General features: G+C 37.5%; 1 protein-coding gene across 1 annotated transcript in view; it reads left to right on the top strand.

Annotated features, from left to right (window-relative positions):
• NSUN2 (NOP2/Sun RNA methyltransferase 2) overlaps positions 1–15,535 on the top strand; it is a 19,889-nt gene extending 4,354 nt beyond the window's left edge. Inside the window, exons 7-19 of the mRNA XM_063399602.1 lie at positions 612–804; positions 1,194–1,268; positions 2,362–2,492; positions 5,540–5,613; positions 8,566–8,696; positions 9,265–9,361; positions 10,456–10,631; positions 11,108–11,200; positions 11,584–11,719; positions 12,936–13,016; positions 13,214–13,352; positions 14,278–14,317; positions 14,967–15,535. Of these exons, the coding sequence (XP_063255672.1) occupies positions 612–804; positions 1,194–1,268; positions 2,362–2,492; positions 5,540–5,613; positions 8,566–8,696; positions 9,265–9,361; positions 10,456–10,631; positions 11,108–11,200; positions 11,584–11,719; positions 12,936–13,016; positions 13,214–13,352; positions 14,278–14,317; positions 14,967–15,372 (1,772 nt within the window). The 3' untranslated portion in view covers positions 15,373–15,535. The remainder of the gene's footprint in view (positions 1–611; positions 805–1,193; positions 1,269–2,361; positions 2,493–5,539; positions 5,614–8,565; positions 8,697–9,264; positions 9,362–10,455; positions 10,632–11,107; positions 11,201–11,583; positions 11,720–12,935; positions 13,017–13,213; positions 13,353–14,277; positions 14,318–14,966) is intronic.

Raw genomic sequence — 15,535 nt, 5'->3', positions numbered from 1 at the left:
TGAATTATACGTATCATTACAGCTCAGATTACAGTACCTGCGATTGGAGCTCAATTTCTGTATATAAATCAAGTTTACTTAGTAGATGGTGGCCTATGAGCCTCTGGGCTTTCGTGGTATCCTACAAACATTGGATTCAGCTGCTTTAGACTTGAAGCAATTGTGATATTTATGGGTTTTGTAAGCTTCAGAATCTTTATTTTTGGTTAGATTCTTAAAGAAAATACTGCCTACTGACACTGTAAAGTTAGAGAGAGTGTGGATTCTTTCTGCATTGTACTGAAAATTTGCTGATGTGGAGATTGTCTTTGGTGACAGTGGGGGTTTTTTCTGTTTTAGAGGTTTTCCTTTGAAAACTTGAAGGACCCTTGGCTGTGTCTTACTGCCACAGGATCGCAGCTAAAACTCTTGAGACTATGACATGTCAGTTAACCTTAAAATTCCTTTAACTTATGTTCTGCTCAGTAAGGACTCCCCTATTCAGGAGCAGTCTATTAAGTAAAAATCTCCAATGAAAGGTCTACAGAACTTTTGAAGATAAGGTAATAAACTCTGTAAAATTATTTGTCTGTTGAACAGTAAAGTATTTTCCCTCTATTTTATGTTCCCAGGCGGTTTTATAATTGCCAATGATGTTGACAACAAGCGCTGCTATTTGCTGGTTCACCAGGCTAAGAGATTAAACAGCCCATGCATCATGGTGGTAAATCATGATGCCTCCAGCATTCCTAACCTACAAATAGATGTTGATGGAAGAAAAGAGATCCTCTTCTATGACAGGATTTTGTGTGATGTCCCCTGCAGGTACCTTGCATGTAAACTTGAATACAAGTGGATTTTACTGCTTTAAGTGCAGTGCTAAATTTTTAATGTTACTGAATTGTGCCTTTTGAGCAGGTTAGTGAGTTAGGATTTATAGTAAATTCTGAATGCCTTTTAAGTGTGGGGATAGAGAATCAAGGTGAATTTTTTCATTCCAAGTGGTCCTTAAATTTGATCAGTTGAAGAGCTTCAAATTTTGACCTTATGTTGAGGACACTGAAATACAAAGACACTGAGGAAACAAAACAGAACAGTGTTGGAGAACTAGTTATAAGGGACAGGAACTGGTATTTTTGTGCTGCTATAAATGACTTGGATATGGAATGAGTTTTACACACAAAAAGTACAAATCTGTTCAACCTCTGTTGTAGTGGAGATGGAACCATGAGGAAAAACATTGATGTGTGGAAGAAGTGGACAACACAGAACAGTTTGCAGCTCCATGGGTAAAAACGCTTTTTGCACATCTCCACTTCTTTCATTTTTCTCTCCTTTTTCTATATCTTTACATCTGCATGGATTCATATGTTAATATATGACGAAGTGAAGGCTAAGAAGAGTCATTTTTCTCTCAAATCAAGAGCTTAGTGCTATTGAGAGGAAGTGTAGGGTTTCAGATATGAGGAGGGAGGCATGTGAATCTGAATTGCTTGTATTGTCACAAATATCTGATGTGGAAATATTCATTGAATTGATTTTGACAGGATAGCTAATAAAATGGAACAAATTACTTGGCTGGGATTCTTAGCATTTAGGCAGGTAAAATACTGTTGGAAAATACAGTAAGTTGTATCATTTAATAGTGATATTTTAAAGTCTGTAGGATTCTAGAGATCATACACAAATGGTTTCAGTTACCCAAGATGGATTTATATAAACTGATGGTGAATGAGTACTTAGCCTAGTGCAGGCATTTGATAAAATATCGTGACTGAAACAGATGAAAAAACTCAGAACATTTTACCGTGTGTTTTTAACAAGCTGGGGATGCATTGGTTACTGTGACTCAGCTGGGCTATGACTTTTTGGCAACTCGTTCATTATTGCAGGTTTCAGTTTAGGTGGAAATATGGAGGTAGGGTCTAAACTCATGGTGAAACTCAGTGATACCTTTCTCAGAAGGCCACTGCTAGTTAAGCTGTGTTGTCCATAATATTTGTAATAGTCAGATTGCTCCTCATTTTAACTAGATTTCAGAGGAAAGTCATGTTTTCGGGTGTTATTTTTCTAGTGTTGAGTACTTCATAATAAAATTGATGGGGCACTAGAAAGATCAAAATACAGAAAGTTATTTTCAAAGTTACACTGTGTCAGTGTTAATGTTTGACCTAATGTTTGCTGCTGTAATTGGAAAGGTGTCAGTGTGAGTGTGTCTGCAGTATAGACTGCACTCAGTTTAGCACTGGCTGTAATTTGTGTACTGCTGACAGCTGTGGAACTCCCCTAGTGCTGCCTTAGCCCATGGGAGCTGTGTGTGTGCAGTAAGGCTTTCTTGGGGCTCCTGAATGACAGCTGGCTACACCAAGAGTGTTCTGTCAGATTGCAGTTGAGAATCGCAACCCGTGGTGTTGAACAGCTGGCGGAAGGCGGGAGAATGGTGTATTCCACATGTTCCTTGAATCCCATCGAAAATGAAGCTGTGATCGCATCTCTGCTGGAAAAGAGTCAAGGTGAGAATGTGAGCTTGAACAGAGTGGGGAATTCTTTTTTTCCCTCAGGCCAAAAAGGGATATGTGTGTGATGGTACTAGTGATGAGCTTAGTGTGGGTAATACGCTGCTACTTTGCAAAACTGTGGAATTTTTTGGTACTGCAGGATTTCATTAATGTTGCTATGAGTAGTCTTCTTAAATCAGTGTGAATCAGCTGCAAATACAAAACCTGAAGAGTTGTGTGAGTGGTACAGAAGATACGTCTACAGATCAGTGACATTCAGTCTCTGTTATCTGGCTCTCACTAACTGCTTCCACTGGTTGGGGTCCATGTCTGACATCTGTAATTCCTTTGGAAAACTCAGTGTGGAACATTGCTGCTGTGCACTACAGGAGTAAAAAGCCTGGAATGTAGTTAAGCAATTGGAGCAAAGTAATTGTACACCAGTAGGTGGGAGTCACTGATACCCTTAGCATCCTTTGCCCCACATTTTGACATGCTTGGAATTTTAATGTGTTTAAACTCATGGGGTTTTTTTGCATTTTTGACTTGCATGTGAAGGCTGAGGTTACACAATGTGGAAAAATTGAGATGAGCTGGGAAGCTGCACTGCATCACTTTGTGATACTAGAGTTCAGTTCCCTTTTATTAGCTGTTGTGTACTGTTTTTTCTGAATCAATAACCAGAAATTTGGAAACCTCTAATTGGATTTGGGATGAAAAGTTCTACAGACTTTTTCAAGTTGGGCCTTTTACAGAGCAGAAGTAGCTCTGTTGCTCCTGGAACTGCACTTACTCAGGAAGTTGGTAGCCTGTTTTGTGTAATGTTGACTTTTAACTATTCTGGGCCCAAATTATGAATGAAATTTCATTGTCTTAGAAACAGCACTTTAGCTAAAGTGCTCACAGGTTAATTAGGAATTGACTATGTAATTTCTACTCTCACTCTTCTGTGCACTGGGGCAGCCTCATCTTATGTCCTGTGTGCAGTTTTGATCACTGCAATATAAAAAAAGTCTTTAAACTATTAGAGAGTATGCAAAGGAGGGCAACAAAGATGATAAAGGGTCTGGAGGAAAAGCCTGATGACGAGTGGCTGAGGTAACTTGTTCTGTTCAGCCTGGAGGAGATCGAGGGGAGACCTCATTGCAGCCTGGGACTTCCTCATGAAGGGAAAAGGAAGGGCAGGTGACCAGTGACAGGAGCCATGGGAATGGCCTGAAGTTGTGTCAGGGGTAGTTTGGGTTGGATATCAGGCAGAAGTTTTTCGTCCAGAGGGTGGTTGGGCACTGGAACAGGCTCCAAGGGAAGTGGTGACAGCACCAGGCATGACAGAGTTCAGGAAGCGTTTGGACAATGCTGTCAGGCACATGGTGTGACTCTTGGGGTGTCCTGCACAGGGCCAGGGTTGGACCCAGTGATCTTGATGGATCCCTTCCAACTCAGCTTATTCTGTGATTCTGTGAAAGGACATTTTTATGTAGAAGGTTTCTTTGGTAATCATAGGCACGTTTCCAGTAGATTATAGTATGCTTGGCTTATTGAAGGTCGTAGTAAGCCAGTATTAATTTTAACAGTGACAAGACTGGAAAGCATTAAGAACTAGTTGGGATAGGAACACAAAAGCAGTAGGATGTGGAGGTCAGCAATTGCAGCACCTGGGGGAAATTCAGTGCTTTGAAGGAAGGACTGGCTATGATTTTTGGATCTAGTCCCTGCCCAGTGGAGGTATTTTGAGGCTTACTTGGAGGCTGTGATGTGTCCCAGCAAGTGAATGTTATCCTTGGAACTTGAACACAGGTGTAGCTTAAGAAGGTAATAGTAAAGAGGTGGTGCAGTGGTCTGCAAGGGTCATTGTATCTCAAGAATCAGATCAGGTCAGTCCAGAAGGTTTACTGGTAGTCTGTAGCACAGTGTTACCTTGCTGCTTGTGAAGCAGATGAGAGATTACTTTCCCTTAGGGATGAAGGAGCAGGGAGAAGGCCTTTTTGTACCATGTAGGAACTATTGGAAATTGTAGCACTTCTGACAGACTCTTTAGTGCTTGATCAGTCTGATGTAGTCTTCAAGACATCAGCTGAAGTCATGCTGTAGGGAGGCAGGAGTATTTAAAGGATGGATGCAAAACATCAAGTGTAATCACATCTGAGATGTCATTTTTGAATTTTTCTATGAATTCATGTATCTCCTTTTCATTTATTTAAAGACTCACTTAAGCTGTCACTGTAAGAGTAAATGGTTATAGTCATGTAAAACAGATTGATGAATTGTGTACCACATGAGGAAAAGCCTACCTGACTAAATAACTAAACTAAAATAGTTAAATACTTTAGTTCAATAACTAAAGTATTCAGAATCACGGAAAGGCAATGTTAAAAGTTAATCTTTTTTAGGGAGATCACCTATTTAAACAGTAAATTTTTATATCATTCCTTCTGGACTTTGGGCTGCTTGAAGCTTTTATTCAGTAGAAGCTATACCCTGTTGGTGTTTCTTATAGTAGTTTGAACTATTTTAGGCACATAATATTTTGTCATGCTAGTGTTAAAAAGTTTGGAATTTTCCTTTCCATTTTAAAAGGAAAGGAAAGGAAAATTCCTTTCCTCTCTCATTGGAATATATTGAGATTGTAAGTCCTTGAAATTGGAATATCATAGGCATTTCAGAAGGCTTAGTTATACCAAAAGTTATTCCCCGAAAAATACTTAGTCAGTGTAGTAAATCCAAATACTGAGTAAACAAGATTAAGAACTTCAATGATTCCTTTGCTTAGAACACTGAGTTTTAATGATACAGGTTGTAAAGTATTACTCTGCAGCTGCTACAGAAATATCTGACCGTTATGTTTTGGGTAATTTATGAGTTGCTCTTAACTCTTACGTATTTAACAGCTCTTTGTTAATGTAAGTGGTAGAAGTTGTATAGCATTTTATTTCTTAAAAGTTTTAAAAAGTGCTATTCCTAAAATGGCTTAAAACTTTAAAGAAAACTATGTTTGTAGAAGTTCATTGGCAACGTAACTCTTAAATTCTGTTTTCAAAATGTTTATCTTCTTGGGATTTCAGGTGCCTTAGAACTTGCTGATGTCTCTTCCGAGTTACCGGGTTTGAAGAGGATGCCAGGAATTACAAAATGGAAGGTACTTAAGCTGATATTTTTGTAAAGTTCTTGCTCTGTGGTAGAGTGTTAAATTAGGGAAATTCTAAAGTGTAACATTTCACAACATTGGCTTGAGCTGCATTAATGGCAGTGATTTGATGTTTAGGGGAGAGAGCTAAGCTGAAAGTCTTTGCTCTTTCTGAAGGTAAGTTCTTTTTTCCTCATCTGCTCTCCTCTTACCTCTAGTTTTCTTTCCTCCTATACTGTCTTGCTATAATTCCCTATTCTGTTGTGAGTATGTGGCCTGTAGGTGGCAACATAATTTCAGCCACGTTTAATGTTAGCCATCCATCTCTGTCTTCAGGGTCTGTGAATGTTAGATTCCACAGTTCTTCAGCTGGTCCATTTTACTTCATTTGGAAGTAAAAACTGTGAAACTGTTTCTGCAGATAAGCTATTAAGCTTGCAGTGATGTGACTAATCCTAGAATATTAATAGAATCCTGTATTTTGTTCCAGGCCTTAAATGATTTCAGTTCTGGGAGCAAACTAATAGGGAAGGGCAAAACCACCAAAGCTGCTTCAGCTTCTTGTCAAGAGTGTAGTCAGGAAAAGTAGAAGGCCATTGTGGAAGAGGGGAAAGAAACTGATTAAATTTGAGTTATGAAAGTGTGCCTTTGCAATGCCATTAAGTTTTCTGTCTTACCATCTCACTAGTCTCTCGCAGTGGCAGACAGGTTTATGCCTGTGTACAGGCTAATGAACAAGATGCAGGGAATAAAGATTTATGTTCTGCCACTGGAAATCCAGCTTAGAAACTAGCTGATTGCTTTCTTCTTATAGTTCCTAAAGTTTACACTGTATGCTTTTACCTGAAGAATAAATGTAAAATGCATAACTGTGGCTCTGTGAACTTAATTTTACCTCATTTTGGTACTCCATAAAGCCACTGTATATGTATTTATATAATGATCACTAAGGGTATATTCTATTCCCTGTAGCGTCTTATTTCTCTGCAGTTGGAATATAACTCTCCCTAACAGGTTTTAAAAACTACTCTGATAAAATGTGTTGAAAGTTTGCCAGACTTTCTTTAGACCTGATATATTTGCTTACTTTGCTGCTGTTTTTACTTGCTGTAGTCTTTTGTTCCCTGGTGCACCATTTGTTTTCTGGGAGATCTGTAACTGACTACACTGAATATTTTTGAACATCAGTTAACTGTAAATCTCTGGAAACGGCAAAAACAGAAATAAGGTTTTGTTCAGGGGATACTTGGGTGCTTGGAAATAGCATTCAGTACTCCCTCCTTAAGCCAGACGATGAGTGAACTCCAGTGAATTACTTTGGGCTTGAAGGAAGACACCTTTTTAACTCCAGATTTGGTCATCTGTTCCTTCTTCTACTCTTCTTGGTCATCTGTTCTACTTCTACTCTTCCTTCTGCTCTAACAGGTGGTCAGTAAAATGTGCACTAGAGAAGAGTTCCTTGGTGCTTTGCCATGCTACCAGTCACATCAACTTACCAATTAGGCTGGTAAACCAAAACTAAAACAGCACAGGACTGCTAGGCAGTTTTTCTGGTAAAGCCAAAATAGTTCTAGATTTTTTAGATTTTGGTTATTTTTCACTCCTGCTGTTGGTTTTTCTCAAGCTTGAGTCGTGATTTCCACAGAAGAGCAGTTCAGAAGTACAGTCTGTCTTGTCTCCATCTAGCACTATGAAATGTAGCATATTTTGACTTGAAATACTAATTCTGTAAGTACAGGAATTTCTATTTCAGGAAATATGGAAAGGCACAAGGTGTGATCTGATCAGTGGCTGAGAAGTGCCAGACTTTCATGGTGCTGTAATCCATATTCCAAAGTTCTCAGTGAAATTGTAGTCCAGATGAATGTTACATTTCTGTTTCCACTAGAGCACTTGATTAAACTTTGAAGACAATCACAGTGGGATGCATGAAATCACTTCATCAAACTTGCCAGTCCTGAAGTCGCCATCACTGCAGCTGTTTTACTTTGTTTCCTTACCAACAAAATGGGCCTTCATTTCAGTGATTAATTTTATGCATTTGCCCTGTGCATCCCCATTTGGGACCCTTCTTACAGTAGCTTCCAGTACAAAACCAGACATCTAGAACTCTGAAGTCAAATTTTCCCTGGCTTATTTTTCTCACCTTGGTATCCTTGCTTGAAGAGCATTCAGAATGCCTTCCTGTAAGAGTTGTGGCTCTTACCTTCTGTTTGTATCTTGAGAGTCCATCAAAAGCTTGGACCCTTAGCCAGACTGAGGTGATGTTATGTGTACACAGTGTCTTAAAGCGGATCTGTAGATGTGTTCTGAGTTCTAAGTAAAGGTACAGATGCTACAAAATTCATGGGGACATGGTTCTTCAGCAACTCTCCACAAAAGCATTTCTGTCAGTGACTTGTATATGCCTGTGTCATGTTACTTTTTGCCTACCAAGACGCTGTGTTGCACTCTTGCATTTTTCTTATGTGTTGAAATTGGGATTCTTCTAAGTTCTGATCTTAACTAGACTGCAGTAGCTCTTTTCCTTTGTATACTGCTTGGAAGCTCCCTATAACACAATGCTTCACAGCCAGTCTCATGGAAAAAATGGAGTAGTGTATCTTGAATCTGATGGCTCACTGATCTTCCATATTTCACCACTGTCCTTCCACTGGATTTTGGTGGTTCACATGTTTCCAATCTATACTTTGGCTGTATGCTTTTTTTTTTCTTCTTTTTTTTTTTTTTTTTTTTTTTTTTTAAGCATATGAAGTGGAGCAAAGAGCTGCAGCTGGCAAGAATCTCCTACTCTGAAGTGCACATGTACAATGCAATACACTTTAAAGAACTTAATTTTCTATACAGAAAATAACTTCTCTATTTGGTGTCTGAACATTTTTCGCAAGTATTGGAAGTATTTTAATTACAACTTGTGAAATGGTGACTTATATTCTTCACTGAATTTATATTTACCCTTTGAAGGTGATGCTGAAAGATGGGCAGTGGTTTGAGGAGTGGAAAGATGTGCCTTCAAACAGACAAACACAAATACGTCCTACCATGTTTCCAGTGAAAGATGAAGAGAAGCTAAAGGCAATGCATCTGGAGCGCTGGTAAGTTTTGCCTGAGTGGATTTTATGAGGATTTGATGTAACACGTATGGTTGTGGGCAAATTATCGTTAGGTCAGATTAGGAATGTGTAGGTTTGAGACTATTTTGATTGTTTCATATGTAATGGCAGTGCACAGTATTTAAATTCCAGTGAATCAGGAGAAATTATTGCAAGTTGCGTGAGAGGAATGAGTACTCTTACAAAAAGGTCAAATTCTTTGTATCCAATAAACAGTCAAAATTACTGAGAAAGTATGTAAAACTTCAACATATTAACAGTGTGACTTGCTTGCTTTTAAAGGCTTTCCATAGCTATTCTAAAAATATTGTTTAGAAATGAGTCATTAAAGCTCAAATGTGAACAGTGAATGAACATGTTGCATTGATGCAAGTAATTTTGCCAGAATGCTCTATTTAGATCCTGTTTCTAGTCTGATAAATTAAATTTGCACAGTCCTACTGGGAATACTTATCTTGTCCTGAAAGTGAAGATAAATGTGGGCCTTCTAGTAGTTTGTGATTCTGAATGCAGCTATGACTATGCTGCAACATTTTTTTTTTCTCTCTAGTCTTAGGATATTGCCACATCACCAGAACACAGGTGGCTTCTTTGTGGCTGTCTTAATTAAAAAGTCTCAAATGCCATGGAATAAACGTCAGCCTAAGGTAACTTCTTTTAAATTATCTAAAGTGTTAATTCCTAATAAACTTTCAGGATTTTTTTAAAAGTTTGCACATAGTAGAAGACATACTATAATTGTTCTATATCTGCCCTTCAGTTATAGTGCAGTGTGTCAATTAAAAATAAATTCCTAAATCCATGAAGTACTTAAAAAAACCATGCCAACTTTTAAAATAGGAAAAAAAAAAGGGGGATTTTGAAGTGGCTTTGAATTAAGGCTTTGAAAGAATTACAGAAGCATATTATATTGGATAGCTAAAGCTGTCACTTCTTCAGCTGTGTGGTCCCCTGCTAAAAGGCTTTTTTCTGCTGTGTTGTAAGCTAATTGTGGTGTTAGTTTATCTTACTGTGTGGCTGGTTGCTCAGGAGTGATTCCCTAGCAGATAAGCAGATCAGCAGCACAGGGAGTGGTTGTAAAACTGTTTGGAGCAGCAGCTTCAGCCATCTGACTTTAATCCATTTGTTGTCAATTGTCTCTAAAATCCTGTCAACAGGATTTTAAGTTGATGTGATTTATTCAATCTCTTAGATAGTCATGTCTGTGAGAAGAACTTCTTTTGTAAATCCTTGTTAGGTGTTTGATCTGCTTCATTAGAACAACTTTTGAATAAAAATGTGGCAATAGGGAAGAGACGTATTCAAAAGCAAGCACTTTCCTAATATCTTCTGCTGTTGTGAGTTAAACACTTCTGCACTCTTACAGAAGTTAAACACTTCTGCACTCTTACAGAAGGTGTGCAGCAGCAGGATGCATGTGTCACTTTGAGTGTTAGGAGGAAAACAGCAGACCCTGTTTTAAATTAGTCTTCTCTGAGTGCTTGAACATGGTTTTGTAGATGGTACAAAAATAGCTTTCTTGGACAGTTGGTATGAAATTGTCCAGATCAGTACTAAAGGTAAATGCAATTTATAGTGGTATCTTGATCTAGTAATCAGATTAACTCCCTGAATGGATCTGTTTAAGCACTTGCATACAAATTGACAAGAATTAAGCACATACAAGGAGAGAACATAGGTGCCTTCTGTTGCAAGTTGGGTGCTACTATTGTTTTTTTGAAAGTACTGTAATTTGAAATAGGTTCATCAGAAATTACCACAAAGAACAGGAGACACTGAAGTGACAGCAGCTAATTCAGGAAATGGTTCTGACTGTACTTTTGATGAACCAACACTTGCTGAAAATGAAGAGTCTAAGAAAATGCAAGAATTACAGAATTTGGCCACTGAGCAGAGTAAAAAGGAAGGAGTATGTGGGTAAGGACCACGTCTAAGTATTTGTACTGTGACAGCTCTACAATTGCTGAATATTCTGTAGTTCTTTTGTAATTTAGAAGTCTATCAAGAAAAATTAATGAATTCATTCAGTTGTCTTTCATTTCCATGTTTTCTGTCTTGTCTGTGCTTCATTCAGCAAGTTTGGAAAATAACCAGTTTTCTTATTAGCATTTGTCAAGCCTTTTAATAATTTCTTCTGTGTTTAGGAAAAAAATACTTTCAGAAGTTGGAAGGTCTGTATTGTCTTCACAATCATTCCATCAGAAATCTCTGTTTACTTGTTTTTGTGAACTCTGTTTCAAAGCACTGCTTCACTTCCTTATTTTAACAAGTTAAATTGTGTGTAGTGTTAGTGAAGCACAAAAAAATGCCAGTATTCTGTTCGGCATATTGTTACAATAAACCAAGCAAGTACTTTCAGTGCAATTGACAATGCCATGTTATTTCCTTTTTAGACCACCACCATCTAAAAAAATGAAGCTGTTTGGATTTAAAGAAGACCCTTTTGTGTTTCTCCCTGAAGATGATCCGTTGTTCCTCCCTATCCAGTAAGGAAAAAGATGTTTCTGTTTTGGCACTTAGATTCCTATTAGTTCAGGGATGTTAGTGGTTCAAGTTCAGTTCATTACAAAAGATGGGTCTCATTGGTCTTGCATAATGGCTTTTGCCTGACTTTGTACCGGGGCCCCCTCTCCTCAACACTAAATGAAAATAGCCAACTAGAGTTTGCACTGGAAATTTTCCAGTGTGTCTCAGGGTCTATAACAGCTTGTCTTTTCTGATGTCATGCAGCTTACAAAGTCTAATCTTTGTGTTCTGAAGCCAAAGTGCTAAGTGTTTGTAGAGATAGCTGGAGGAAATGGGCTAAACCATGCATTTTGAGTATGTGATTTTATTGCTTGGTTAATCAAAACAAGTGTTATGGCCACAGGAAGTTTTACGCGTTGGACCCATCATTTCCCAAGATGAATTTACTGACTCGAACTCAAGAAGGAAAAAAGAGGCAGCTGTACATGGTTTCTAAGGAGATAAGGAATGTGCTTCTGAATAACAGTGAGAAGATGAAGGTATGGTTCATAAGCATCAGTGTGTATCTCCTTGAACTTGCCAAGTGTACTGTTTACATAGAGGATTAGCTCTCTGACAGGCTTTTATTTTTGTAAGTCTGGATTAATGTTTTCCTCTCTGTCCCTCCTGTGTTAGAGATGAAAAATTGACTCTGAGAGGTAAATAACAGTCTCTGAGATTAAAATCAGTACATTTTTGGTGGATGAAAGAGAACTTAAAAGTAGAGAGAGGGAGTGTATAACTGCTGTGTGTGTGCCAGCATTTTTATGTACTCTTCAGGTAACTTTACAAGTTTACATTGACGATGTTGTATTTATCACCTCCTTAATTATAAAAGTATTAAGAGCTTTGAAAGCCAACCAAAAAGATACGTTCAGCTGAATTATTTACTGGGTGTGTTACATGGGGACATTGTTTCAAATTGTGACAGTTAAACATTTTGAAAGTTCAGTAAGCTGAGTGATAATGGGATAATAAGTGTTTTTTTGTGAATTAGAAGGATTTTTGTTTAATGATTCCCTCTGGAAAATGTCTTGCAAATGCTAGAGATTTGTCTCAAAAGTCACTGTGTGATTGAGGTTGGATTAAGGTCATCTAGTCCAGCTTTCTTCCTACATCAAACAGAGCTGACTTCAAAGCTAGATCAGATACATTCTGGGGCCTCATCCAGTCAAATCTTGAAAATTTTTTAGTATATTCAGTACATCTTTGCAACAGATCTTTGAGATGGATAAACAATTATTCTTTTATCTCCTACGCAGGAAATGGCTACATAATTGACAAAATTTTAAGAAACTTGTGCATTATATTAGGTTGTGAGGCTTCAAGTTCCACAAAATATGATAGAGTGTCCAAATAGTAATTAGTTGTACATTTTTGAAATCCTGTACTTGACTGACTTTCCTAGAATCACATAGAAAATTCTTACTACTCAAATTAAAATTAGATATAAGTAGTTTGTTGCCCTCTTTTTAAAACTGTCACTTCCTCACACTGTTTAGTTTTCAATATGGAAAGGAGTAAAAGGCCTTTTCTGTTGAGGCAGCACCAGATTTTTATAGCAAGAGTTCCTTTTTCCGTTGAATGAATTTTCACATTAATTCAGTGTCCAGTGCAAGTGAATTTTAAGTTGAAGAATTGAGGAAAAAGCAAGTTCAGAGTGGTAATTTAGAACTGATACTCCCTACTGATGCTTATTGGCTTTGCTGTTTGCAGGTTATCAACACAGGGATCAAAGTCTGGTCTCGCAACAGTGATGGTGAACAGTTTGGATGTGCATTCAGATTAGCACAAGAGGTAATTGCATAGCACTGTGTTTTCAGAGGAGGTACTGTGGTTTCCTTGAGAGCCTATAAGACAGCTGGCATTAACTTTTTCAGATCAATGGTAATTTACATTTTCATATGGTTTAAAATGGGAGAATTGTTTTCTGGTATTAGGTAAAGCATATACTCTTTTTAACATTTTAATAATAGTCTTTATTTATTAAACAGGGAATTTATACTCTGTACCCATTCATTCATGCAAGGATTATAAATGTCTGCATAGAAGATGTCAAAATTCTGCTAACCCAGGAAAATCCATTCTTAAGCAAATTTAGCAGTGAAACACAGAAGAAAGTCAAAGATATGGGTAAGCCTGCTAATTTTGCTGTCACAGAATTATTTTTATACTTTGCAAAGAAGGTTGTGTAAATCCTGATAAACTGTGTCTGCTAAAAATTTTGACTAAATTTATCTTAAATATACTTGTTAGGTAAGTAAGCATTACTGAAAGCCAGTGTGCTGCTAGAAATTGTAGTCCTTTCTTATTGTAGTCTCTAAGGTTTTTGGGCTTTAGAGAATGGAAGAGTTGCCAAACTTGACTTCTGCAAACTAGTGCTGTGAGGCAGCATTTAAAATATCTGATGAACAAAGATTTTATATACGCTTCTGGTTTATCTACCTGTTAGTGCTGCAGCTGAAACTGTTTGTCATCTGCAACTGCTTGTCATGACCTTATGTATCAAGTATAGTTACTTAGATTTGATTTTCTTAAATATGGGGAGCGTTGTCTACTCGTATTAAGTTGTTATTTCTTCTACACCGGATGCTTCAAGATACGAAAATTGGTTTTCAGCCTTTTGTTATTGTTTTATTTCCAATCCATTGCTGATCCGTGTACTTCCATGTTTGATGAGACAAAGTGGGAAGAAAAAATGTACTGAAGTTTGGTCTGGCATACTCTTACATTCATTTTAATTAAGTAAAAGTTCCTTGCTAGATTCACTGAGTTAGTTAATCCACTGTGTGGATTTTGTATTTTAATTTGTTTGTTTGGGATTTTGAAGGAGGCAATGTTGGCAATTGCATCTGTAACTATATGAATACTTGGATTTGAAAAAAGGGAATAAAATGGTGTTGTCTATAGTTCAGTGTACTGATGCAGATAAGTGCTGACCATGTCATGCTCTGTGTTTGTTTAAAAACTTGTTTTCTTGAACATTTTCAGATTACAATCACTGTGTCATTGTACCAAGTAACACATGTGTTTTGTTTTTGTTCCCCCTTCCCTGTAGCCATGGGAAGTATAGTTCTGAAGTATGACCCAGACCCTGAGTAAGTAGATGTGTTGCTTCCCATTTATGCACTTCTAAAATCAGGACAAAAATTAATTTTCACTCAGCAAAAACAGAACTAGAGGCATAGAAATGCAGAGAGGGAAACAGTAAAGCCATATAAGATACAGAGAATAAGACAGGGAAAGAAGCTGTCTTGTCTGTGAATTCTCAAAACAAGCATAGAATTTAGCTTCATAAAGAGGAGCTGGTAGTTGTGCTAGATATCAACAGATCACTGCATGTAATTTATTTGTTTGTTTCCCTGTAAAGTCCAGCATTTGGAGTGGAAAAAGTTACTTTTTATTGTTCTTTTTGTGGACAAAGTAACTTTTGTCGACAAAATTCTTGAGAGTTTTCTAAATGTAAACTTTCATTTTGCTATTCGTTGTATTAATTTTGAAAACAAATTATTTTGCTAGTTGCAGAAACTTGATAGCATTGAGTTTTTGGGTTTTTTGCCTTGCCTGCTTGTTTGTAGACAAGGAAGCGCCTGTGTAAGTGTTGAAGTTAAAAACAACGTACTTTGATCTTCTGTGAATAGTTACAAAATGCATTCAGTGTTAGAACGGAATTGGTGTATGGCTATAAAAGGAAGTTTTGAAGATGAACTTTCTCGTAATTGACTGAACTTCACTGCTTGTTTGTAGAAAACCTCACGATCTTCAGTGTCCAATAGTGCTGTGTGGTTGGCAAGGGAAGACGTCGCTCCGTGCCTTTGTGCCCAAGAATGAGAGACTTCATTACCTGAGGATGATGGGAGTTGAAGTGTTTAAAGCAAAGAGGAAAGAGGAGGAATTGGAAAACAAAACTGAGGAAGAAGTTCAACACAGACTGGTGCCAACAGAGGAGCAAATGGATGTGGAAGATAAAGGACATGATTTAGTCACAAAAATGGAAGCAGAAATAGGTGAAGAGCCTTCCCAGAGTCCTGTGGAAAGCAGTGCTATGGAAATAGAAAATAAAATTGAAGATTTAGATCAATCTAGTAAAAATGTCAACACTCACATAAGCCAGGAAGGCAAAGACATGGATGCAAGTAATGTGAAAGATTAGGTTTCTTTCTGTATTGCTTGGCAGCTTCCATGAGGCTGACATCCAGACTCCTGCTTTTAGCATGAAACTGTATTTTAAAATTTGGTTGGAATGGGATGTTCCTCTTTTAAAGTTTCACCTATTTTATATTTTAAATGAAAGCTATAAAGAGATTTCTCTTCAA

Source organism: Prinia subflava, chromosome 1 (assembly GCF_021018805.1).
Source record: "Prinia subflava isolate CZ2003 ecotype Zambia chromosome 1, Cam_Psub_1.2, whole genome shotgun sequence".
Taxonomy (NCBI): Eukaryota; Metazoa; Chordata; class Aves; order Passeriformes; family Cisticolidae; genus Prinia; species Prinia subflava.
This window is presented reverse-complemented; position numbering and strand designations above follow the sequence as displayed.